Source organism: Candoia aspera, chromosome 8 (genome assembly GCF_035149785.1).
Source record: "Candoia aspera isolate rCanAsp1 chromosome 8, rCanAsp1.hap2, whole genome shotgun sequence".
Taxonomy (NCBI): Eukaryota; Metazoa; Chordata; class Lepidosauria; order Squamata; family Boidae; genus Candoia; species Candoia aspera.
This window is the reverse complement of record NC_086160.1, coordinates 28,385,107-28,409,796: the sequence shown is the minus strand read 5'-3', so window position 1 is coordinate 28,409,796 and position 24,690 is coordinate 28,385,107. Positions and strand designations below refer to the sequence as shown.

At 38.1% G+C, this 24,690-nt stretch overlaps 1 protein-coding gene across 1 annotated transcript in view; it reads left to right on the top strand.

The window, feature by feature from the left end:
- Positions 1-22,866, top strand: part of GALNTL6 (polypeptide N-acetylgalactosaminyltransferase like 6) — a 564,011-nt gene extending 541,145 nt beyond the window's left edge. The window contains exons 11-12 of the mRNA XM_063310251.1: positions 10,846-10,995; positions 21,874-22,866. Coding sequence (XP_063166321.1) covers positions 10,846-10,995; positions 21,874-22,044 — 321 coding nt within the window. The 3' untranslated portion in view covers positions 22,045-22,866. The remainder of the gene's footprint in view (positions 1-10,845; positions 10,996-21,873) is intronic.
- Positions 22,867-24,690: the final 1,824 nt, after the last annotated feature.

The window sequence follows — 24,690 nt, the reverse complement described above, 5'->3', positions numbered from 1 at the left end:
AAAAAGTAGATGAAAAACTGCAGAATTTTGGTTTTGAGAAAGGAAAAGCAGATCCATGTGTATATATGAAGAAGGACAAACAAGGCTGTATGTATCTGTGCATTTATGTTGATGATTTGCTGCTGTTCACATCAACAGAAAAACAAAGGCTTGATTTTGAAGCCTGCCTGAAAAGCCATTTCACATTAAAAAGCCTTGGAACTGTAACAAATTACCTAGGTTTGGAAATACACAGGAAGATGGATGGTAGCTTTCTGTTAAACCAAAGGGGAGATAATGTTAAAATAATGTGAATGGAAAGACATACAGAGTTGAGAAAGCAAATTGGTTTGCATCTTAATCTGTAGTATAAAAAGGGGAGTGTTAATGTTTCCTACTGCAGATTAAGGTTGCTATAGTAACTAATCATTTTGGCCGGGTGAAGAGGTTGAATTTGATTGTCTCCTTTTCATGTGCTTGATGGCTGCATCGCCTGGGGGGAGGAACCTGCCCAGACTTGTTTTAGTTCCTTTTTTCCTTTCGTGCAGGCATGTAGAGAGAGTCAGGCTGCTCTCACTGTGAGCCAAGTCCTTTAAATATGTTTTGCTTTCGTTTTGCTTTCTGTAAATAAACTATTTTTATAGAAATGCCTGGTGTGTGTGACTTTTCTGATCTTTCCTGGGCCAAAGGCTTTCCTAGCAATCTGCCAACATGGACCTGTTCCAAATCATCAAAAGCCTGATACATACCTGTTTTTTTCTTCATGATTTGATTTTGGAGGACATAGTCAACAGTCTGCAACTCTTTAATCCATTACACAGACCACTTTCTGATTGCTTTTTGGCTTGCTGGTGCTGCCTCACCTTGCCAGGGATAGCTCTCTCCCTTTGTGTTTAACATCAAATGAAACCACTGGGTGAGGTCATCAGCCAGTTTGGGGTAATCAATATTCTAATGATACCCAGTATCTGGACACCAGTTAAGTGATACAATCAAAGTCCTAATCCAGTGCCTGGATACCATGTGGATCTGGATAAGAAGGCTCCGTCCTGATGAGACCAAGTGGCTGTGTCTATTAGGGCCCCTAGATCTGGAGGTGATCGATTGTTGACTCTCAATGGGGTTGTACTTCCCCATCTGAGACTTATGCCCAATCTAGGGGTCTCTTTGGATTCTCAGTTCCTGCTTTAAGTTCAAGTAGAAGCAGCAGCCAGGAGGCCTTTCAAAATACATCAGTATATCAGTTGTGCCCTTTCCTGGACCAGGAGCCCCTTTAGAAAGTCACTCATGCCGTAGTCATATTATGATTGGATTATTATAATGCACTGTACATAGGGTTGCCCTTCAAGACCATTTGGAAGCTACAGCCAGTCCAGAATGCAGCAGTGTAGGCAATGATGGGGGTGCCACATTATGTACATGTGACCCTATTGCTTCATGAGCTACTCGGGTTACTTGTTGGCTTCTGGGTGAAATTCCAGGTCCTGGTTATGACTTTAAAGCCCTTGATGGCATGAGGCCTGGCTATCCAAGGGACTGTTTATCTTCAGCCATCTCTTCCCATCTGGTTCCACTCAGCAGGATAGGTGCACTTTGGGTCTTGTTGATTAAACAATGACATCTTGCAGGACCCAGGAAGCATGCCTAATCTGTTGCAGTGCCTGTCCTCTGGAATTATTTCTCCCCAGAGATTTTCATGGCTCTCACCTTTATGTTGTATAGGAAATCATTAAAGACCTGTTGTTCTCCCAGGCCTTGGGGAGAGGGTGATTGTAGAGGCCCTCCATTTGTTTTGGTTTGGGTTTTATTTCAGTAGCTTTATGACTGATGTTTTACTTTCTGGTCAGTATGTTCTTTTATATGTTGGTTTTTTAATTCTAATCTACCCAGAGTCATCTAGGAGTCAAGTGGCCTTGAAATTCGACAAATAAATTATATATATATATATATATATATATATATATATATATATATGTTCATTTTCAGTGACTTTATCTGTGATTTTATGTGTCCAGTAATTTTTTTTACTGGGAATCTGATTTTTTTTTTTTTTACATAAATAATAGGACAATATCTTCTCAATTCAATCATGTCTCTCTCTCTCTCTCTCTTTTTGGCAATCAATCAGTCTCTATGATTTTGCTGCATCTAGGTATTATATGATCAACTTTCTCAGCATATACTAGCCAAACTGATCTTTTCTACTTTTGCCTTCATGATATTTGTAAGTAGTGCATGTTTTCAGACAGCTGACTTCAGTAATGGGAGAAACCCTGGGCTGGTGTCATGCCATTTCTTTCTGTTTCCCATGTCATTAAAATCCACACACAGTTCTTTATCTGTGCTTTTGCCTTCACATTTGTCTCACCCCAAACAGTATAAGTTGAATTCAAGAAAAAATCCAATAAAAATTGCTAAAAATCTGTTAATATCATTAGACGAGCAGGAGCTAAAAAAAAATGTGTTAATAGGCTGGTAGCTCCACCGCTCCTGTCTCAGACAGCAAAAAGCATTCCTTCTGCTTCCTTTTTAAATGTACCATTCTTAAGCCACTGTCATGTTCTGGTGTTATGTGATCTAATCATTAAGTCCTTCTTTTTACTACTCTACAGTTTGTTTTACTTGTAAAAGACCTTGGAAGATACAATCTATTGACATCACTACAATGGTATACGGCATTATTTAGTCATTAATTTTCTGGTTTGCCAGTCAAGGTTATCAAGATGCATCTGAGTCCAGTTGACTGTTGTTGCAGTATATTGAATTATTGGTATGGTCCATGCGTTGATGGCTGCAATTTTATTTCCACCATGTAGGCTAGACTTCAGGATTTTCTTTAACTGTTTGCAATGTTCTGGGTTTATTTTCTTTTTATTTGGTTGTGCAAAGTATCTAATGTTTCCAAGATTCCCAAATGTTTATGCTAGACCTTTGATGGCTTCATTTATTTCTTGAATACCTTCTTGTGAGTTAGCAATTTCCCTTTCTTCAATTATTGCATATTTATCAAGTACAAATTATACAAAATCTCCTCCTCCTTCTCTACCTCCCAATCCAAGCCTACTCAAAACACCTTCACTTTTAAGTTAGGGATGGGCAATATATGGTGGCCAGGGCTTGGATAACATTTTTCGCAACACTGAGAGCTACATCCAGGCAGAATACTGATACATGTTAGGGTAGAACATATTGCTTATGTGCATATTCAAATGGGGGTTAGGAGGATTTCTCTATTCTAAAAAAAAAATGCCAATGCTGTGTTATAATATACACTTCGGTTTTGTGTATATGTTGCTTCTTCATAAAGGGAAATTTCTGCCAATTTTTGATCATCATCATAAAAAAAAAGAAGGTTGTAGACCACGTGTGGCTCTGGTTTACACTCCCAATTTACTGTAGCTGCAGGAAGCAAGCTATTCATATACATGTTGCATCTTGGCATATAAAGTTCCAGCCCATTTTGAGTATTCATGCCATTCTTCAGCTATGTGGGAGCACCAGGAATCCCTTTGATGGCAGTCATCATTGTTTCAGTCTTACACTGCCAGTGAAACCTCCTTAGGCTTTTGTTCTTCCCAGAGAGGAAAGCTGCCAGCAAATTGCAGCTTTATTTTACCCTTAGAACTAAATCGATCATGCAAGAACTGAATGAGAAGTGAAAGAGCCTGGTTGCTGTATTCAGGATTATATGCTGTTGTTTTCCTTGCTATAGACATGACAAACAATCCCAGAAAGATGTGGTGAGCTGGCTTCTCAAATGCCAGTGTGGGAAGAAGAGAAAATAGCCACAGAATTTGCAAAGATCAGAGAATCAATTAGTTCAAACTAAAAATAAAACTTACTTTTCACGTTTATTGTAGAGCAATACTTTGCCAGGAGGAGGAATACCCACCATTTTAATTTATCTATGTTAGTGACATAATGAAGATAGAAGGGAGGAAAAATATATTACCATATACAGACATTGTTTGTGTTGTATGTAGCTGTACTAAAATCAGGTAAGAATTGCATTTTGCAACCCTAAAGCTACAACAATGTGATATCCCACCAATAGAAGCACTATCCAAAACAGTGAAATGGCCAAATACTATCTGTGTATTTGCCATGTTATAAATGATAGTCTGGAAACATCCATAATGTTGTACTGAAAGTTGACAACCATAATGCTTATTGGTCTAAATATAGGACATAACAATCAAAATAAAGGGCTCTAGTTTGGTGAGGTTTTTTTAAAGCATCTCTAGGCCTTCACCTCCTTTAAAAAAAACCATGAAATTGGTGAAGCAAATAAATAATAAACTGTCTGATAAAACAGGATGCTGCACTTTCCCCAACAAAGTCCAGTGGATCACTCAGACTATCACATGAAAGGTTCTAATCAGCTGTAATGGACTCAAGAGCTACAGAAGAGGGTATACTAAGTGAGTTTTATAGCCATGGTTTGGAGAGAGAAGTGACAAAAGAGAGAAATTAAACTGGCAATTCATAGCTTTGAGAGCTTCTAGCTTAATTTAAAAGAAAAGGTTGGATGAGACTTAGCAAAGTGCAGCACCTTCTGAATCAAGATAATTGTAGGTTACATAGTAAAACTTATCTCTTTAATGGGAACAGAAGACAGTGCAGAAAGGGGAAGCAATTAGCATACTACTTGAAGGGACTAATTAGTTCATAAAACACATTACTCCTTTCCAGTCACCCATTCTACATCAGTTGAATCCAGAGAGTTTAGATGGCTTTTTTAAAAACACATTTCCAAATAATATTTAAAAACAGATTTCCTTGCCCTGTAGTCTTCCAAATGTACTGGAAACTCTCATAGCCTCGTGTGTGTGGATTATGAGAGCCAAAATCCAATCTACCTGGAGAGTACTAAATTGGAGAAGACTGGAGATTAAATACACTAGTTGGGGCATTACTAAATGCCCTCACGGTCACTCAGGCCTTGGTCACCACCCAAATGGACTACTGCAACATGCTGTATATCAAGCTGCCCTTGAAGAGCATCTGGAATCTATAACTGGTGCAGAATGTGCTGTGTGGGTAGTTATGGGTGCCCCTTGATGGGTGCACATTACATCTCAGCTCCATGAGTTGCATTGGTTGTCAGTCTGCTTCCGGGTTCAATTCACTCTGCTAGTGATGATGTATAAAGTCCCTTCATGGCATGGGACTGGGTTATTTGAGGGACCACCTCTCCCCAGTTACATCTACCAGTCTCAGGTCCAGCAGGAGAGGCATGCTTTAGGTCCCATCCACTAAAGAATATCATTGGGGCGGGGGGAGAAGGCCAGAAAACAGCCTTTTCTGTCATGGTGCCTACTCTATGAAATACCATCCCCCTGGAGATCAGATTGGCTCCAATCCTACTGGCCTTTTGTAAGGCCTTGAGGATGTGGCTGTGCCCCTGGGCTTGGGCATCTGGATATGCAGTAGAGCTTCTAAAGTGGCTGCGTTGATTGTTGATAGTTTTTTAGACTTTGGCTGTGGATTCTGTTATTTAGTTTTTATATGGTTTCATGTGCTAATTATATGTTTTAAGATAGTCGTTTTTGTAGTTTTTTAACTGCAGTTATAAGGGACGCAGTGGCGCTGCGGGTTAAACCGCTGAGCTGTCGATCGGAAGGTCGGCGATTCGAAACCGCGCGGCGGGGTGAGCTCCCGTTGCTCGTCCCAGCTTCTGCACACCAAGCAGTTCGAAAACATGCAAATGTGAGTAGATTAATTGGTACTGCTTCGGCGGGAAGGTAACGGCGTTCCGTGAGTCATGCTGGCCACATGACCCGGAAGTGTCCTATGGACAACGCCGGCTCCAAGGCTTTGAAACGGAGATGAGCACCGCCCCCTAGAGTCGGACACGACTGGACTTTACATCAAGGGAAACCTTTACCTTTACCTTAACTGCAGTTATAAGCTGCCAGAGTCACGTATTTGAGATAGGCAGCTACAGTATATAAATCAAATAAATAAATAAATAAATAAATAAGGCAAGGACTTGCAAGCACACCTCCACAGTGACATCCAAGTTAACAAACTCTTTTTCTACAAATCTTCTATGAAGGTGAGATTCCTGTGCTGACTTTCCATTTTGAAGCTTGTCTTTTAATAATCAGTGCTGTTTCCTTATGGATTCCTCAACTGCAACTTCAGCCAGGAGAGAGGGAGGGGAGAGAGAGAAAAAATATCAGCAAACTTTTTAAAAAAAATATCCCTAAATTTTCCATGGAGTTTTGCCATTATTTTATGAACACAAGACTTAATGTAATATCCAGGAATTACAGACATCATTTGGGGTGATAGATGCCTAGAATGAGGCAAAGATAAAACATGCAGGACCTAGGTTTGTCTGCAGCAATTAAATCATGCTTTTTCAGAGTGTATTCAAGAGGTGTTTGCATGAGAAGTCAAACAAGGCAAGATGGCAGTCATGGCACTACAATCCAAACCCCACCCCTTTTGAACATGTATTGATATCACACACATGTATAGAGGCTAGGCTTTTCTGGAAGCAATCTTCACCTCATCCAATCTACAATCCTGCCAAACAGGAACTAATCATGGAGCTCAGCAGACCTGATGAAGATGAAAAGGTGACCTGGACATCATCCACATAAAGGTAATACTCAGCCTCATCACCTTTGCTGTTCATTCCCAATAGGTTCACATAGCATGGGGAGCAGAATGGAACCATATTGTGAGGTTTCAGCCCTCTTCTGACTCTGAAAACAAAACTTATCAGGAGGGACTTGGAGAAGCTGAACCAGGAAGTGACTCAGCAGAGTGGGACAATTTGCAGACAGAGATTGGACAAACTCCAGAGGGGGATTTGAATCCTCCAATAAGCGCTTGAGACAGGAGAGCAGAGAAGCGTGCAAATCAGAAGGCATCCTGATTGGCTGCAGGAGAGAAAAGGTGTGGAAAGGATCGTGTTAAAAGGCAGGCATGTGAGGAGCAAGCTGCCAGAGACAACCGATCCTTTGAGCTCACAGCAATTGCAGAAGAGTCCTTACCAGCATCAGAAGCCTTGCCTGTAGCCAGTGTAGAACCAGCACCAGCGTCTTCTGCCACTGTGGACCTGCCTTCTGCACATACTGCTCCAGTTGAGCCTCTCCCTGCTGTTCCCGTGGAGCACAGTCTGGCGTCCAGCTCCAAGCCTCGTTGTAGCGTTCCAGCACATTCCAGGTGTGCTCCCAGATTCAAGCCTCGCCTAGAGTCTCCAGTCCAGTCCAGCCTTACTTCAAGATCTCAGCCTTGCCTAGACTTTCCAGTCCAGCCCAGCTTAGCCTCCAGAGCCAAGCCTTGCCTAGAGGTTCCAGTCCAGTCCTGCCTAGCCTCCACACCACAGTCCAGTTCTATCTGTGTGCCACAGAACCTTGCCTCCAGCTTCTGCCTTGCCACGCACCCTAGCTTTACCAAGTCTGACAGCTTCGAACAAAGAATTAGCTGAATTCCGCCTTGCTGTTTTGCCACAGCCTGATCCTGCAGCCTTGTCTGTTCATCTGTCATTGCCTGGGTGGTCTTGATTGATATTGCTTTGCTTATTTAATCACCAGAACTTTTACTGTTGTAAATAGTTGTTTTAAATAAAGGGTTTGATAATCATTCTGTCTGGCCGCCTCATAGTCTGAACAGGACACATATGAGGCCATACGGTATAAAGGCCAGAGTGGAACAGTAATTTCCTAATACTACCCTCTGTATCTACTCTCAAGGTAGAAACAAAACAATGGCAAAGCTTTGCTTTGAACTCCAACTTATACAGCTGGTCCAAGAATACAATGATCAGTGGTATCAGAAACTGCAAAGATATTCAGGAGCACTGAGAAGATTAAGTTACCCTGTCACATGGCTTCAATAAATTGTCCATCAAAGTGACCAAAGCTATATCTCTACTATGAAACAGACTGAACATGGATTGAAATAGACTCATATAGTCAGTTTCCTTCAGAAACACAGTCAAATCAATAAAGCAAAGATAAGCCTCTTTCCTGTATTCTCTTACTGTGTACCTTAAACACAAAAATCCAGACAATCACTATAATTAGATTTTTTTTTTAATTCTGCATCTAATAGTCATGTGAATTTATCCATTATCCATCTGATGTTAGCTATTGGATCTTGTATATTTCTTTTTTCTGAAACTTGCCTATTTATTTAGCATTTCTTTCTTCTATGCTGTTTTCTTCTTATTGAGATCTGAAGGAATTTTTTTTTCTTGTGTGTGAGGAATTACTGCAGTGGTTTGGTAATTTGCATATTCTCTTGAATCTTCTTCATTATGGGTGTATTCATAATTAATTTTTTACACTTTCTAGCCCACACAATCTTGTCCCATATTTGCTGATGTACAGCTATTAGCATTTTAACTGCCTTTTCTCCTGTACTTTAAAGTAGTCTAATGAGTAGACTAATGGGTATTTCATCTGCATATGGTCCTTTCCTATCTGACCATTTATTGCCTGTCATAACTCCCTTTTTAGTGGAGCTTGTAGCTAAATATATTTTCTCTCTGTAAAATTTCTGTTATTCTGTCATTTATAAAGGGTTCCAGTATAATCTCTCCATCTTTTTTTTTTATCTCATGTGCCTCTATTAGACTCTTTGGTGGATATTTTCTTAGCTGTACGTTTTCTGTGATATTTTTGAAGTTAAAATTTCTCATTTTCTTGTTGTTGTTATGTTAATAATATTCATATTGAGGTATCTTTTCTTGCCCTTCCTTGCCTGGCATTGATAGACCACATTTAGTTGTAGGGTGACCTTCTTTGTTGCTCAAGTGTCTCATCTTCAATCTTTCCCTGCTATTTTGATAGCTTGTTCTGAAAAACAGTTTACTATGAAATTTAGGAAATATTTTTCCACTTCTTTGTTTCATATCTCATGCCTGAAAATGTGCTTTACATCCGTTTTATATTTTGACTGTATTTTCTCCAAGTCTTACCATGCTGATACACCTGCACTCTTTAATTTTATAAATTTACCTGTATATGTGGCATCAATAATTCAGACTCTTCCACGAAATGTACCTGAAAGTGTCCTGGCTGACTTGTTGGTACTTCTGCATCTTTTGTTATCTATGATGAAGTATGTTTGATTCTAGTGTTATTTATCCAGTGTGTCCATTTATGTTGCTTGAAGCCTGTGTTAGTAATTAATCAATGAAAAGAAAATTATCTTTGCAAAACTTTCTTAATCTATCTCTTACATTCTTGCAGTTCCCAGTCCAAATCATTGTGTGTTTCCATATTTTTTTTTTAATTCTCTAATTTTTGGATTTCAATCACTCAACCCAAAAAAATTCTCTAGTTTTACATTGCTTCTCGAAGCTGCACCTATCACCTCCTATAAATTGCCATAGAATTCCTTAATTGCATCTGTAGGAAGTGCATACACTTACATAGCACTGATGTTTACTGAATGCCTGCTAATTCAGAAGCTATCATCCTGTTATTTATTGGTTAAAACCAGGCATGTATTTAGCAATATCCTTTCATTGCCACCCTATTCCTTCATATGAACTGATATACAGTATAATGTAATAATATACTGTATATCAGTTGACCATTCTACTTCATCTAATTTCCTTATTCCCAGGATATCTAATGTAGAACCTTCGTTTCTGCTTTTAGTATGTCAAGTTTTCGTTAGTTCATGATAATCACATTCCGTGTTATGACTGTACATGTTGTTATGTAGCAGGGAGCTCATTTTCAATACTGGCGTTTTAGAAAGGACACATTAAGATCTGCCATATCACCAGCCTTTCCAGTTGCTAAATTTCCCACTGAAGTTTAAAACCAAGCTGCAATTTCACCAAATTGTACTCACCATCTACACTGAACACTTTCAAGATGGCATTGTCTATATGCTTGCAAGTCTGGAGCATGCAGGAAGGACCTTTAGTTAAGTATTGTTCAACCCAAGCTAACCATTAATTGAGTGCACAGAATGCCAGCACATCTGCATTTGCTTTCTGTTTCAGATTAGCCAAATGCTAGATGTATTGTCCCCAGACATTTTAATCCTTTGTGAATTAACTGACAGGCCTTCCTCTTTCATTCACAAAAACAAGTACATGTCTAGCATTACACTCACACAGCCCATGAATTTATCCACATGTATTTGTGTACCTTTGCCTGGTGGTTTGAAAAACCTTGTTAGGACACTATGGGAGCAGTTTCAAGTAATTTTTTTTAAACTACTAACAAATTCAGTCAGAAATCTCAAAAGCCTTCTGTTCTCCATGGTGCCAAGTCAGCATTACAGAATAAACACTGTGATGTGTGCTATCCCAGAAAATCCTGAAAGTGTTATATAACAGCAAACTCTGTCAGTGGTATCCCAACAAAATTATGTTCAAGGGCTTTTCCTCTAGATGGATTGAATTAAACACTAAGAACTGGAAAGCTGGAGACATAGCAAGCTGTCTCCCCAATGAGCAAAATAATACCCACAAGCACAAGATGAACTTTTTGGAATATGATCTCCATCCCTATCTTAAATGAGGGAAAGAATATGTTCATTACTGATAACATATTGGAAGTTTTGGAAATTTGTATAGCACTTGAACTATTTTGCAAAGTGGTATAAAGTGATGTTTGCAACCCAAAAGGTAGAGAAAATTGGTGTTTGGAAGTGCTTATATCTGATGTTTAGATTCTTAAACAAACTGATGCCTAATGCTTGCTGAATTTTGTAGTCTGATGTGATGCCTGAGTGTAACACTTCAAGTGGAAATAAGACAATTTATACAAAAATCTGTCTCCTTGGCTGCTAATTTGTTTTAAATATGAATGGAATGACATCCTACTGCTAGGATGACATCCTAGATGACATTCTATCACTGTTTTCCTTCACTGTTTTTCTTAGCTGTTCACCTTTGGTTGGAGAGAAGACATCCGTCCAGGAGAACCTCTTCACACCAGAAAATTCTGCTTTGATGCGATTTCACACAGTAGTCCTGTCACACTTTATGACTGTCATGGTATGAAAGGCAACCAGCACTGGAGCTATAGGAAGGTTGGTCTTGCTTTGTGATACTTAAAATCATGTAATGATCCAGATGATAATGTAAAAGTTCCAGAGTTCATGTTAGCAGAGTCAGTAGTGAGATACTTTATTTTATTTTGACATTTTTAACAGTCTCAGTTTCAAAATACGGCAGTTGTTGTATAAAGAGCAATAGTAACAAGCCAATGCAGACAATAAATACATATAAATACATTAGATCCAACTATAGAAATCATAGATTATAATACACATCAACACAACTTACACAGATATATGAATAAATTTACTGTGAGGGATTGCATGCTTAGGTAAAGTTTTTAGTAAACATTTCTTATTGTAATCAGGATGAAGTTAGGGTTACAGTTATGTTTGCTTGAATTCAGTGGTTAATTTTCTTATAATTATTACTTTATGGTGAACTTTCATGTTTAATGGTAATCTTAGATTTCTGCTTAGGTGGGGATAGTTTTGGCGGTAACATTTAGGGTAAAAAAATCCTTTCGGCAATAGGGTAAAGTTGGGGTTAGGGTTAGATTTCCCTGGGCTTTATGGGAAATTGAGTTTGTATAATTAGTGAAAATCTTAGGCTTATATTATAGTGCAATTGTCTTTTCTTGTAACACTTAGAAAATGAAAATTCTATGGCTGTGAGAGTGAAGTGATGCATAGCCTTAGGTTTCTTTCAGATCTATTTCTCAACTGAGTGTTAGCAGTAGCTTTACTGTGAATTTTTATGACCAGTGGTAGGCTAACAATTTCACTAAAGTATGGACTGTGTGCTTGGTTAATGTTTCAGGTAAAAAAGTTATATTATCCATAGGATGAACTTTGGCGTTGGCTTCTTCGAAGGGTATGGTTAATCTAAGGGTGACTGTTAGGTTTTACAGTAGGTGCTAGTTTGTATTATAGTGAGGACTGAGTGCTTGGGAAAATTCATGGTAAAAAAAATTATTTTGCAATTACAGTGAAGTTAGGGTTAGGCACAGGCTTCACTAGGGCTATAATTAATTTTATCATAATTGTTTAAAGAAATTTCATATTTTGCAGTAGTGTTAGAGTTCCTTTATATATGATTTGCTTGCTCTGCTGGGTAACAAGAAGAAGTTGAGGTTAGGCTTAGACTTAGATTTATTGAGCTGTATAGTATCAGGGTTAGCTTTAGGGAGAGGCTTTTATGGGGTAAGGATTATTTCTGGTATATTAAACGTTTCTGGTATACTAAACAAGGTTTCTGGTATACTAAATATTCCATCCTTTGCATTAAAAAGTCCTATTGGCATTTGGTTAGGGATAGGCATACATTTCCTTGAGATATTCAGTGAAACAGCTTAATTGAATCATTTTAAATTTAGTGATAGTCTTATAATTATGCTATAAAGAGGTTATCTGCTTCAATAATAAAAGAAGCCTGTTATAAATAGGGCAAATTTAGAGTTCTGGACTGATTCACTGAGATCTAGTGCTACATTTAGTTTGAAGGTTAGATTTAGTGGTGATTCTATGTTTGGATAAAAGGTTGAGTAAAATATTCTTATGACCATCGTGATGAAGATTGGGTTAGCATTTGACTTCCTCCAGGTCTATCAATAATTTGATCTTAAGAATTACTGTTACTGTGGTTTTTATGCTTAGTGGTAGATGGTTATTCCTTTGAATTAGGAATTACCTACTTCGGTAACACTCAAGATAAAATTTCCCTACAGAATAAATATACAGTACTTTTTCATCTTCCTTGAGATCTGCCATAAATTCCATGTTTCAGATTCCATATGAATTTTCCAGTTAATTGTGGTTTTACACTCATCCTGCATGTGAAATTCTATGTTTCAGTAACATATAAGGCAAAAAATTACAATTCTCTTCAGGCTGAAGCTCTGAAAATATTTTTATTCTATGTTACAAACATGAAGAACATCTATGAATTAAGTATAGATCATCTTTTCATGCTCTAGGGTTATAATTTGCAAATATATCAAATACTGCAACTCTAAGCCCTGTACCTAATGAAACAAAATGCTTCACAATTCAGAGGTCCCAGATGCCATCTGCATTTAAACTCTTTTATATAGCCCCACAAATAGATGGGGGTGTGGCTGAAATTGTGTATGATCTTTTCTTGTTCACCTGTACTACTTAACCATAACGAAGCTATGGAGAACTATGCTGATTGCATTAGAAATAGGCATCTAGCAAGTGACCTTGATTACATTTTCACTGCAAATCTCAGTGAATAGCAGTGGGTGGATGTTCTAGTGCTCCATTCTCACTGTTCACCATCCCATTACACTTTTCTTTAACATCTATCTTCTTCAAATTATTAAAGCTACAGTACAGTCCTATTCACACTTACAGAACTAAGTGTATTGGACAGAGTGGACCTATACTTTCAAGTAATGATTACACAACATAGGTGTGATTTAATCGTACTCCTGAATGTGAAGGTTTGTCAAACTTCTTAATAGATTCTTCCAGGCACCATGTAATTTTAATTCTTCCCCATACTCCTTGTATGTGTAAGAGGCACAAAAACATTTATATCCCTGGGTTATTACACAGTACAGTCTCTTCCTCTTTTTTATCATCACCCAATGGAACTTGGGGTAATGGTTTACATTTTTTGCTCTGGAAAAGGACTCTGTTGTACAAACCCTTTATGCATCAGTATTCTAACCCCTAACCATGACCAAAGTGGAGGCACCTCACAATTATAATCTTCAATATGATTCACTGTAATCTTGGGATAGGTTTTTGAATAGAATCCTCAGCAATTCATGGCATTAGAAATCCCAAGATTCTTTGGGGGAAGCCATGGCAAAGTGATAGAAAATCTCCTACTATTCTGATGGATGGAGAAAGCAGATTAAGTAATTTGGGAATGAGGACTTAGTCACTGGAGGACAGCATATGGAATTTATAATCAGTGAAGAGATGGGATATATTCCAGGAAGAAAAGAAACAGCAGATGGAAGCTTTTTCAGAGTTCATATCACCTGAAATTTTTTCTTGAGGTTTTTGTCTGAAAATATAACCTTGTTAAAATGTTGTGATGGGGATTCTATTGACATTCGTGTGTGCTCAGTTATTCAACCTGTTTATAGTTTACATGCAGTCAAAGAAGGATCAATCATCATAGGTGAACTGATTTTCTCATCCGTGCTGAAGTGTCATCTGTAAGGCAGCTAAGCAGCTAAAAGAAATATGCTGGATGCTCAAATTATGCAAGCTAGCACCATTTCTTTGAAGTCAGGGGAAAAAGCTCCATTTATGTCAGAGAGGGATCTACTTTGTACTGCAACTGCAGTTTCTTCTTCAGAAAGACAGTCAATCTCTTTCTTGCTTTCTCAAGCTGCTGGAAAAAGCTTGATGACATGGAAGTCCTCATTAGTATCTAATGCTCCGGGTGTGAGAGTGAAAGAGAACACATATCAGAGTGTTTTCCTTTGATCTGAGCCCATTGTATTTTTAATTTGGAGCTCAGTAGATACCAGTGAAATGAGTCCCTCACAGTGTATGCCAGCAACCAATAGGAAAAGCATTGCTGATTTATTTTTATTATATGGGGTTGTGACAGTACATAAAGTTTCTTGTTTCAAGGCAAAAATATATATTTCTGAGGAATTCCTCAGACCTGTTGGTATAAATGAAGTGTTGATGTCTTTGGAGATATATAATGCTAATCTGATAGCAGTCCATCCTGTCACTTCACATCATTAGACAGACACTTATGGGTAGCTATAAATTGTTCATGTAGGAGCCACAACCATTGAAAAAAATAATGCTGAATCAATGATGGTATTTGATCTATTGTCTCAGCACATATTAGATGATTATTAAAACTTTTCCCTGGTTTTTGTTACTGCTAACATGTCCTTATTTGTTTCTAGTTGGAATTTATTTTTTTCTGGAAGGTAATAATATTATTTCTGGAAGGTAATAATAATATTTCTTTTATACAGAACTTTTTGAATATCCATAGAATTCTTGGTAACTCATGCAACATCCCTTTAAGGTAGGCCATCATTATCCCATGTTACAAGCAGGATACTGAGATTGCAAGGTAATGGCTGGATAGTGAGTTTGTGGCTGGGCTGAAATATGAGCTGGTCATGCATAGGCAGCTGCACATTACGCATACATGCCAAACCCAGCAGCATGCAGTTAGAAGGAGAAAATGATATATTGATTCCTTCCCATATATGCAGGTTCAAATGTGCAGAAAACTGAAGATACTGTGACTCAGATGACAGATTAGTTGGGATTATCTAATTTGTGCGTTATAAATGCTTGTGTATGTGGATTTTCTTTATTCGCTCATTCATTTATTTCATTTTTGTCCTCCAAAGAGCTCAGAATATTATTTTCCCCAGTGTAGCCAGGAATATTGTGTCTTAAAGTTCCAAGTTACACAAGTAGTGGAACACATATGTTCCAACTGTGTAGTCATTCATTTGAACCCATAGAATCACAGATGTCAGATTTGGAAAGGACCTTAGAGAACATCTAGCCCAACATACCGCCCAATGCAGCATCCCCAACTGGTGGCCATCTGGCCTCTTTTAAACACCTGTGACAAAGAGAGTCCACCACCTTCCAACAGCTCTTACTGTCAGGAAATTTTTCCTGTTGTTCAATCAAATTTAAACTCATTCCTTCTTGTCCTGTCTTTTGGAACACCTCTGAACAATTCTGCCCCATCTTCTACATGACAGACTATCAGATATCTGAAGGCAGTTTTCACAACTCCCAGGAGTCTTTTCTTCTCCAAGTTAAATATCGCAACACCTTCTAAGCTTTTTCTTCCAGGTATTTTATCATCTTGATTGCTCAGGTGTGTACTGTAGTTGCATTCTGATTCTCAGGAATAGAGGTCACCCATGTAAAGTTGCATGACCCTTCCACCTACACCCAATACACTTCCTTTTAATAGGGAATAGAAAGACCTGATCGCAATTATCTGCCATCAAAAGAAAGAAGCCAATGCTGGTGACTTCATTAGTTGTTCACTAGGCCTTCATTATGTGATGTAAAGCATTTTCTGGGATGTGCCAGGCTTCCAAATTAATAGTTACTTTAAGTCTAAAGGGATCAATGGACTGGGGTGGAATGTTTTTCTAATAAAAAAGTTTGTCTGTTTCTCTTGGACCTTACCATTTCTTTTTCTGGCAGCAACTTCATTGTCATTTTCAAAGTGACTTTATATAACCAAAATAGTATCAGAACTGAGCTGCATTGAGGCATTTGATAGCTTTTGTTGACCCTGGACTGATCTTTTCTTTATTTATCTCATATATAATGTAGTATGGTAAGAAATATGAATCAGCCAAGCAGTCTTTACACTAGGCCTAAGAATATACTATAGAAAAACAGGGTCTATAAATATGTGACAAATGTCATACTTGTCATTTCATGAGAAGTTAATCATACTTAAGTCCAATTGAAATTAATGTTCTAAATTTAGAGGCTTATTGAGTTCTACCCACATTGGCATCTGCTAAGTTTTTATGTAACAAATAATACTATCTCTCCAGTAAAAACCTATTACTGCCTATATTTCTCCGCTTGTGAGATATTCCCACTGCACACATGTATCATCGTGATACTTGGATTTGGCTATCATCAGGGTTTAGTGACCATAGTCTACACAATAGATTTCCTGAATGCAGACTACCTTGCCTCTGAAGATGCCAGCTTGCCAGCAAACATCAGGAAATCTGTAGTCTAGACCATGATCACTAAACCCTGAAGCCCAACCCTGTCTAACAGACACCAGCTGTGAAAGCCTGCGCCAGTATATTGTCCTCAAAAGGCTAGAAGAAAGAGAAGGATCTTCAGTGGCTTCTGGAATGCCATTAGAGAGAGGACCTTTCTAACATCAGGGATGGTTCATTCCAGGGTATTGGCAATGCTACTGAGAAAATTTGTCTCTGTGCTGCCATCCTCCCATCCCCCTCCCCAAGCCATCTGGCGAGAGTAAATAATCAAAAATCCTTCCCACTTAGTATGCAGAGTATGGGAAGATTCTATCTGGAGAATTAAGTCCCATAAGAACTAAGAACCTGAGCCATATTCAACTTTATAAGAAATAATCAGCTTTGATATGTACCAGAAATCTAGTGGTATCTAATGAAGTACTCATGATTCTGCTGAAATGGGACTGGCCTGTCAGAAATCAAGCAGCTGCATTTTGGAACAACTTCTGTTTCTGAGTGCCATTCAAAGATGGCCTCTGTATTACAATAATCCAAACAAGAGGTGATGAGGATCTGAGTGATAGTCACTACAGCCTGCTGTTCCCAGCAATGGCTGCATTTGGTGCACTAGCCACAACTCAGCAAAAGCTTTCCTGAACCCCATATATCATACTAGCTCCTTTCAAGAGAGTACAAACCTATCAAGAATCAAGGATGGTATCATATATCTGGATAAACAGCTACGTCTTGCTGTGACTTAATCTGAGTCCATTTTTATCACATACAAACCCCAATGGCCTTCAGACACCATGGGAGGATCTCCAAGGCATCTCCTACTTTGCCGGGGAACATGCACAATTTGGTTTTATTAAAATATTGATGATACCTCACACAAAATCAATGGGTGATCTATCCCGGTCATTTTGCATAGATTGTTAAATAAAATGGAGGAGAAGCCTGACCCCTGGGACATCCCACACTGTAGTGACCAAAGGATCAACCACTCATCTCTCACTAGCACCAATTGGTCCCATTCTTTCAGAAAGGGGTACAACTATGATACCTTTAATCCTCAACTACTGCAGGCCATCCAGAAGGATACTATGGATCAAAGGTATTAAACACTGTTGAGGGATCATCTGCAAGGGTGACCCATTTTGTTTCCATCCCATGCCCACATTTGAAACTTGATTGGAAGGTATCTAGACCATCTATTTCTTCCAAGAACTTCTGTATGTGAATCTCAACCATTTTCTCAAAAACGTATTCCAAAAAAGGGGAGGTTGGAGACTGAGTGTAGATTATTCACAACCTCTGGATTGAGGCAGGGCTTCTTCAGAAGGGAGACTACAGCTCCCTTAAAGATGATTGAACAGGCCAGGAAAGGCTGACTTCCTTAGACTTCACAGGCTCAGAATAACCCCAGATGGTATCACACAATGGTGCCACAGTCATCTCATTCTGTTCATGAATGAGAATCCCAAGCAAATACAACCAATTTTTCCACAAAGTGTCTTACAAATAAATCACAGTGGCCTTGAGTAAGATCTTCTCAACCATCATTCTCCAAAAGAGACTGTGTCAGATTAAATAAGGCTGCTGAATGGTACTCTGCAGATATAATAAAGCATCTCTTTTGCTGCTTACTCTCCTGGAATTCTTCCACGAACCATGAGGCACCCCTGGATCTGTGCAAAGGGAGAGGCCAATCAGGAGTATTTTTATCCAATGCCATAGTCAACTATATAATCCAGAGCTTGATGTCAAAGGTGGCAGAACTGCTTGCCTGATTGTTGGGAAACTCCCTAAGCACTCATTGGAAATTGATAAGACCCATAAGGGCCCAATGTTGGACTATCCTAATGAGTCCTCCTTTACATGAGCAGTTGCCAATTGAACAAGTTACCCATTTATCATACCCATACCCAGTTACCAATTGAACAAGACATCTTGTCACCTCATGGATATCCTAGAAAATTATTGCCATGCCACCACCACCCTTGCTGTTGCAGCACACAGATTTCTGGCAGGAGCATCTTCTCCTATCCCAACTCATCAAAGATGACTGAATGAAATGCATCCACCTGATCTGTCTTTGTACTGGAGTTCCAGGCACGTCTGAGTTATTTTACCTGCAACAAATGAAGTAATTGGATTGAAGGAGTCAAGAAAACCCAATTGTTTGGGTTCCTTCTCTCTAGTATTTTTATTTACACAGTACAGAAATTTTGGAGCTTGAGCTGTTCTGTGTATGCATGTGAGTATTCCTGAGAGCAGAAATCTAACCTAAGCAATACTTAGTGAAGCAGGTTTTATCACTGTAATTAAAAGGGAGTATAGTTACAGGGAATATTTATAGGATTTAAAAAGCCTAGGACCTAGCTAACTATATCTTACCAGGAAAAGAGTTAAAAGATTATGTGCACCATACATGTGTGCCTGGGAAGAAAGGAAGAATGAAGTGACTTCAAATTAACACTCTGTTAGACAAAGAGCAAGGAGAATTAAATAAAGAGGAGACTACAGTAAATTGTTAACTATCTATATTCTAATGCCCCACCCCCATGGTCAGTGAGTCATGAGGTGCTGAAGAGTCTATGCCATTTGATTTGGACCTCCAAAAGGAAAAGCATTGTTTGTGTATTCTATAGAAGTAATGTTGGTACAGAAATCAGCTGTCTCCACTGTCCGCACTCCTATAAAGTTTATCTCCAACTGATCTCTAGGCTTGATGGAGACTGATTCTTCCTGTGTTTTCTCCATCACTGTCTTGGTTGTCATCCTTACTGTATTATCATCCATAACTCCTGTTTAAGATGATTGATGGGCTGCTGGTGGTCAAAGAACTCTGAGCAAAAATAACCGCTGTCCAGGTTATCCATGCTCCACAGTTAGCCCCAGCTTTCACAGTGTCACCAATGAATCAGACAGTAAAACCCCAAGAGCATTCAGAACACTATTCTGATCACTCATAGGGTAGAGTGTAACATTTTATTCCTCTACTTGACAGCTGTGAAAATTTTTATCTTTCTGTCCTTCTGTCATTATAATCTATTCCAAACTAATCCAAACATAAACTGATAGATCAATGCAAACCTGGTTAGCTCCTAGTGCCACTTGCTTTGTACTGATATCCTAACTGAAAGAAAGATAAATCAAGTCAGATATTGAATTTCTGTAAAAGTTGTTTGGTGCTGGAAAGTATACAGAACTGCTTGATTCCCGTGATTTAAACACTTGAATTTTCTTAAAACTATACAGCTGTGTGCCCAGAGAAAGCCAATGTTGAAGACAGGGGATTATTGCTATTTGCAGACTAGCATTACACTACATTACAGATTAGTAACAATAACTTAATTTACGATCAATTTAACAAATTTTAGGGCTAGTTTGCACATGGATGTGCATCAAATAGTAAACTGCCACAGATTAAATAGCAAAAAGAGATTTAACATACCAGCTTATATTGCTGTAACATCATAGTTCTATATAAAGTCAGTATAATTTTGAGTTAAGTAACACTTGTGTGTGTGCGGATTAGCCCTTAATCTTTTAAATACTCCCCAAAAGATAGGTAAATACAATTGTAATCTCATTGTGACAAGGGCAAAAATTCACACAGTACATTTTTTAGTTACTTTGCCCAGCCAAGTGTCTGAAAAAAGTCTGTAAATTGGGAATCAGATATTTCTTCACTGCCACTCTGCATGCTTTCTGCTTCAGCTGCTCCTTCAGGGTTTTTTTTTTTACCATTTCTACACTGTGATCATTCTGTATCTCCTTTCAAGCTGTCATAAGGCAAGACACCAGTCACTGTGAAGAGGACATGGTATACAAAAACGTTTTGGGTTATTGCATGACAAGCTGGCTTGAAGAAGTCTCTATACAGAAACAATCAAATCAGAGTTAGATTTGGCGTTTCAAAATTAAGCTGCCTTACCATGCTAAGAGACATCAGCAGTTAAGACTAGCAAATCACTCAGTTGGCTTTGGAGATATATGGGTGGGAAAGAACAGCTTAAAACAGGAAGGGACTGAATTGATTGTGATTATATTGTAGAATGTGAAAATGAGTATTCTAAGAGCTGTTCCATGCCACTACAATACGCATAATGTTTTTCCTTCTTTTGGACTGCACTGTCTTTGAGGCTATATCTCATTAAAACATTTTCTCATCAGTTATCAATTTGGCTCCAATTTTACAATTTACCACTCAGATCTCATGTGGAATCGGGGATGGTGTTACAAAAGCCAAAGTCAGATTGTTTGTTCATTTACTTACTAGGTATTTTCCACATTGATTGGCAGTCATTCTCCATGACATCAGACAGGATTATTATTAGCTGCACCTAATGATATCAGTAACTGGACATGGGACCTTTGTCATGCAAAGACAGTGCTCCACTACTAAGCTATTGATGTGCCATGGTAGTTTTGGTGAGCCATTTCCTACAAGGTAGAAGTAAAATCAACCCAGGGAGGAATGGTTAACAGTGTTGGCTTGTTATTAAATTCCTTGAAAGTAGGGAAATTGACTCTCTAAATAATCCTAGACAATCTTTCCTATTTCACTCACTGCCTTTCTTTTGCATCATTGCATGCAGATGCAGATGCACATACACACCCTCCCCCCCACACAAGTCTTCTCTGAGTAAAGCTCAAGTTTTGGTGATTTCATGGACATCTAGTATATATATGAAATTCTCTTGGCATGAGAAAGAAGCAGCTTGCCATTTGCCTTCTTCTGGGATGTGTTTGTTTTACTTCTAGCATACAGCCCTAGATTTCCCAACAATAACTAAGGTTGACCCTTTTAGCTTTCTGGATCTGCCAAGGTCAGCTAGGTGTTGCCATCTGCTGAAAGCCATATGTAAAAACAAAATTCTTTTACTATAGACTAGTGTTTCTCAAACTTGGCAACGTTTAAGATGTGTGAACTTCAACTCCCAGAACTGGGAGCTGAAGTCCACAAATCTTAAAGTTGACAAGCTTTGAGAAACACAGCTGTAGACAATAATATATAATTCACTGAAAATAATTTGGGAGAAAATTTTTCTCCACTCTTAAATTATTCTGTCTAGAATTGCTACATAAAGAAGCCTGACTTGGGTGTTTTCAACTGTGTTCTGGTAAAAAATGTTAATTTTTAATCATCTGGCACTTGGTTCTTAATTATTTTTTAATTTTCTTCCCACAGGACAAAACTTTATTCCATCCTGTGAGCGGCAGCTGCATTGATTGCAACCCAGCAGAGAAGAAGATTTTCATGAACAGATGTGATCCTTTATCTGAAACTCAACAGTGGATTTTTGAGCATATTAATATGACTGTTATAGAAAAAATTATCAGCAAAAAAAACAGCTCTTAGGGAGGAACAAAAAACAAACTGTTCTATACAGATTGAAAACAACATTTTGGCCAGCATCTGGATTAGAGGAATCAGAAATTATGTTTTCCTAAAGCCAGGAAATCTGTTCTGAGGATTAAGCGTATGCCAGGGCAGAAGCCAGCCACATATCACTGCAGATGGACAATATCTGAAGAACTTGGCTAAGACATTATCAGCTGCTGCTGAGGCTCTGCTGACAATTCCCTTGCTGGTCAAGGGAGAACTTTATTTAAAAAAATGAAATTATTCAAACGCTCAGTGTTAATAAAGTTAAGCAAGAGTTTTAGAGTTTCTCAGGTCAAACCCTGCTATAGTGAGTAGGTACAATTAGTTGTTGTCATTTATGGGTAATTAATGGAGTGCATGACTGCTATGGGGGATGTTCAAATGACACAGGCATAGAACTAGCAACATGTGTGGGATGTTGCCAGTGTCCCAGAATTGTGAACGAGTTATATGTTCTAATGCCATTTCATTCCCTTGGCAAAAGTCTGAGTCAAGAGGTTATCTAAATAAAGGGTCACAGCAGAGAATATTGACAGCCTCCCTGTTACGTTCTTTTCAGTGTTGATTAGGGAATGGATTTTTTTAAAAAAATAATTTTAGAGTTGCATTTTTGAATGAAGCATGAAAATGACTGTAAGGTGTTAAGCTCCCATTTCTCTTTTGCAGTTGAACAAATATTTATTTCCATCAAAAGCAATTAAATAAAATTTCCATCATTTTAAACAGTGTTACTGAACAATTACCTGCAGTCATTCATAACTGAACCATCATTTATAAGATAAACCAAAAAGGATACAGTGGGCCCATTCTTCTTTATCATCATTAGCAGGAGAATCTTTTACTTACATCAGCAGAATGTTGCAAAGTTTGCCGAAACAATTTCGTCTTGGAAGTCTACATTCTGTTCCGGCATCTTTTATGAAAATGCTTATAAATATATTTAGATTAATGGAAGATGCATCATGAGTCTGTCAAGGAAGGCTATATATTGCCTAAAGCTAAAAGATGCTGCTTCACCAGCATTAACATAGAGTTGTAGAAATTACAATTATCCAAAGTGATATTTCCAGTCCTTTCTAGGAATTGGAATTCCTAGATCCACAAGAGTGAGATAGGCAGCTATATAAATTTGATAAATAAAATAAATAAATAGACAAAAAGGTCCATTGTATTACAGGAATCATATGGTGTACTTCTTGCTGGATTGTACCATTGCAGCCTGGAGATGGAAAGCCATGATATTGAATGTTTCTCCCAACTTCTGCTTAAATCTATCAGTATAAAACTAACAGATCAGATAGAAGAGTTGACTAATTTCTTGATGTTATTATGTGCAGGAACACTTGTGTTTGCAATACCAATTGATACTGAATTATAAAACATTGATTTTGCTGAACGAGTAGCCTAGTTGTTGGCTGGAAGTGTGAGTGAGCGTTGAAATCTGCCATCTGAAATGTTAGTGAACAGTTACACCATGTGGTTTTATTCTTAAACATGATTACAAAGGCATTCTCTTTGAATTTCTGCTTAGCTATGGGGACAAAAATATTAAGGCAGAACTGTGGATCATAGCAGAATAAAGACACTACTGAATCTGCCTCACAGTTCAAAGCAAAACGAAAAGCTGGAAATGAAAAACAATACTGTACAGCTTAAAAGTGCTTTCAGTTTTGCAATCTCCACTTCAAAAATGAATGTTATTATTTTAATAGCCCTTTGATTTTGGGGGATGGGGACTTCTCATATGGATCAAGTGATAAAAATGGTTTAAAGAAATTCTTCCTTGCCAGAGATGAAAATGCAAACAAGGACACTTAATTGTACTTGAAAATGGAAAGTTGAAGGGACCAAGAATGTAGATAATACATTTAAGAGATTATACTGTAGATGAACTATAGTTCAGATAGGATGCGTGTCAGATTAATTGAAAAGATTTAATTAATTTCTTTAGTGTTGTGATGAACTTAGGTGCTTCTACTTAGGTATTGGGGTTTTAGTTGTGTAAATATGTAGGAATGGCTATACCTACAGAACAGCAACCTTAGTCAAACTTTTGCATATAGTGTAAAACATAGGAATTTTCAGACTGAAGAGACTAGTTTGTGTAAGTTGTACATCTGGGGATCCCCAAAACTAGATCTGGGGGCCTCTGCAGCCCTAGGTTGTGGGTTGTCCAACCTGATGTTATTCTAACAGAATGGGACATGCTAACATCTATTGTGAGTAGGCTTATTTCATGAGGGATGAAATTAAGCACCTCACTGTCCACAGGACTGATATACCCTTCATAAACCTTAGAAGATAGGTATGAAATTGTGTCTTTGTGCAGAATCTTCAGAGAGTGGCAGTTTTTAAAAGCCAGGTAAATATTATCAAGCTTTCCAGCAGGGGTTTGAGGTGTATTTTAGAAAACTGTATAAACTCTTCTTCCAATAGCATTTTTAATGGGGAGTTACACAGCTAGTATCAAATTTCATTCAAATAATGAGTTTACCTTTCTTCTAAGATCAGAAAATATCAATGAATCCCCAACCTACCCATGATATCCATACTTTGTAATAAAAGAAAAGGAAGCAAAGGATCAACAATTAAAAATAAAAAGAGGAAAGAGGAAAGAGG